Genomic DNA, 2212 nt, shown 5'->3' on the forward strand with positions numbered 1-2212 from the left:
CACACACACACACACACACACACACACACACACACACACACAGTGACTCTGTGGTTACATGGACTAGCAAAATCAAAGACGAGTTATTCCACCCATGTTATGTGACCTCTAGCCTCAGTATGAATGATTGAACAGAGTCACAGAACCATAGCAGGAGCCTTGACTGTCTGACAGACAAAAACTTAGTGACTTTAGGACCTTTAGTGCGGGAATGTAGACGTGTCTCTCTCTTTTTCTCTGTGTGACTGTGTTAATTTTTTATTTGTATGTATTGTTTTATTCCTCAGTGTGTCCTCCGTCAGGGTGAGTCAAGTTGTCTTCTGCAGTTTTCTCATACATACAGCCGACAGCCAATACACAGCGGGTCTCTTTTTTTTTTTTGCTGTGTGCATTTGGATTTCTAAAATGTACCTCTTCCAATGTGTTGCTGAGCTGAAAGATCTGTCCTTCTCCTTCCACCTGCCGTACACACAGTTTGCAGCTGATATCTGTTGTGGCTGGGCTCAGTCTCTCCAGGGTAAAGGTACAGTGAAGAGTTCTCTGACTGCTACTCCACACCTGGTAGAATGGTATCTCCTGGAAAACGCACAAATAATATGCAGGTTTTTGTAAAGCTATTTCAGGCGGGTACAATTCTAAGTATCTTTAGTTATTAACAAGGATTCATCAAAGTGAATAACTGTGCAAAGCTTAGCAAACAAAGCAAGGACCGACACCGAGCCATGCAGCTAGTTTGGTAAAAATGCACATTTACACAAAGGCTTACCATGTTTGGCTAAATATAAGTAGTGCTTTAATCTGATATTTGCTGTGTGTGTATGGAGATTAATTGCTACATAGTGTATATTGTATTGGGATACATGTAAAATGTCTTTAAGTGTATATGTAAGTGTCCCCGATACCCTCTCACCTGATACTTTGCGATGAGTTTGCTCTTCCAGTGTGTGTGAGGAACATCGTGGATTGACAGTCTCAGATTGTGTGTGCTGTCTTTAAAGTTCAGGGTCTTTGGCTCATCCAGAAGCTTCCCTCCCATCTGGGTCTCCATCTGAAGAACCTCCTACACAAAACCACACAACAACAACAAAAAAAACAACAATTGTATCTTCAAATATCCTCCTTAGCTTTGCAGCTATCTCGCTCACTGAACAAGAGCTGGGCGATGTAGAGAAAATCAAATATCAAGATACTTTTGTCCAAATACATCGATGTCGATATTGCGGCGATATTGTAGGGTTGACAATTGGTGCTTTAACAAAATATTTTGATGTGATTTTTTTTATTTTGATAAATAATCATACAATGTGGTTAAAGGCAAATAAGAGAAGAGCTAGAATAGTCTGGTAAGTTCAGAAAATAACTAATAATATTCAACATCAAAGATGATTCTTAGTCTCATATCACAATATCAATTTAATATCAGTATATTGCTCAGCCCTACACTTAGCAATGTATGTTTTCATACAGCATTAGACATTGCAGAAAGCCTTGCATAATAACTGCAGACACAACACCAGGAAACACTTGAAACACATGCAAGTTATCTTTAAGGTATCATAACAGCTCAGTAGTTGAATTCCCTGGATTTGAGCAAAGCTTAGCTCGGCTAATTGCCCTCAACTGAAGAGACACATTACGATGCTCAATAAAAACCTTGATTAATAACCAGTCAAAGCACTGCTGTTCTGAGATGTGGGAAATGAAGCATATCTTTAATGTAAGACAGTAAAACTCAATTACTTCTATTGACTTTAGAAGACGACCGCAATGCATCATATTACTCATAAAAATACCTAGAGAAGTAATGACTGACTGATTATTCAAGATTTTGCAGCCCATCCATGTCTTTTCCATCACCGTTCTCTTACTGCTATGATGAGAATAGAACAACTCTCCCACATCACTAAGTGTAGCAGAGTTAATAATTCCACTTGCCATTAAAAGGTAACTTCTCATTTGGCTAGTAGTTTCCACGAGACAGGCTTTTTTGTAGCATGAGCGCCATTTATTGGTTTTAAATTCTTACACACTTTCACCAGTCTGCTGTAGCCTGTCTCATGGTAAGTCACATACAGTTTACTGAGCTCCACTGTTATAGTTAGGTAAATGTGTTTATTGTGTTAATAGGTTACTATGCATGTAGTATGTCCACATGGGAAGTCTCATATTTTATATAAGAGACCTGTTTTGTTTGGTTTCTTTTGTTTTAGCT

General features: G+C 38.6%; 1 protein-coding gene across 2 annotated transcripts in view; it reads right to left on the reverse strand.

Annotated features, from left to right (window-relative positions):
* The window catches only part of unc5ca (unc-5 netrin receptor Ca), a 187370-nt gene that overhangs the window by 7921 nt on the left and 177237 nt on the right, over positions 1-2212 (reverse strand). For both annotated transcript variants that reach the window (XM_032514911.1, XM_032514912.1), the window contains 2 exons: positions 911-1060; positions 412-576 (listed from right to left, as the gene is read on the reverse strand). In XM_032514911.1, the coding sequence (XP_032370802.1) occupies positions 412-576; positions 911-1060 (315 nt within the window). The remainder of the gene's footprint in view (positions 1-411; positions 577-910; positions 1061-2212) is intronic.

This window comes from Etheostoma spectabile, chromosome 5 (genome assembly GCF_008692095.1).
Source record: "Etheostoma spectabile isolate EspeVRDwgs_2016 chromosome 5, UIUC_Espe_1.0, whole genome shotgun sequence".
In the NCBI taxonomy this organism is placed as follows: domain Eukaryota; kingdom Metazoa; phylum Chordata; class Actinopteri; order Perciformes; family Percidae; genus Etheostoma; species Etheostoma spectabile.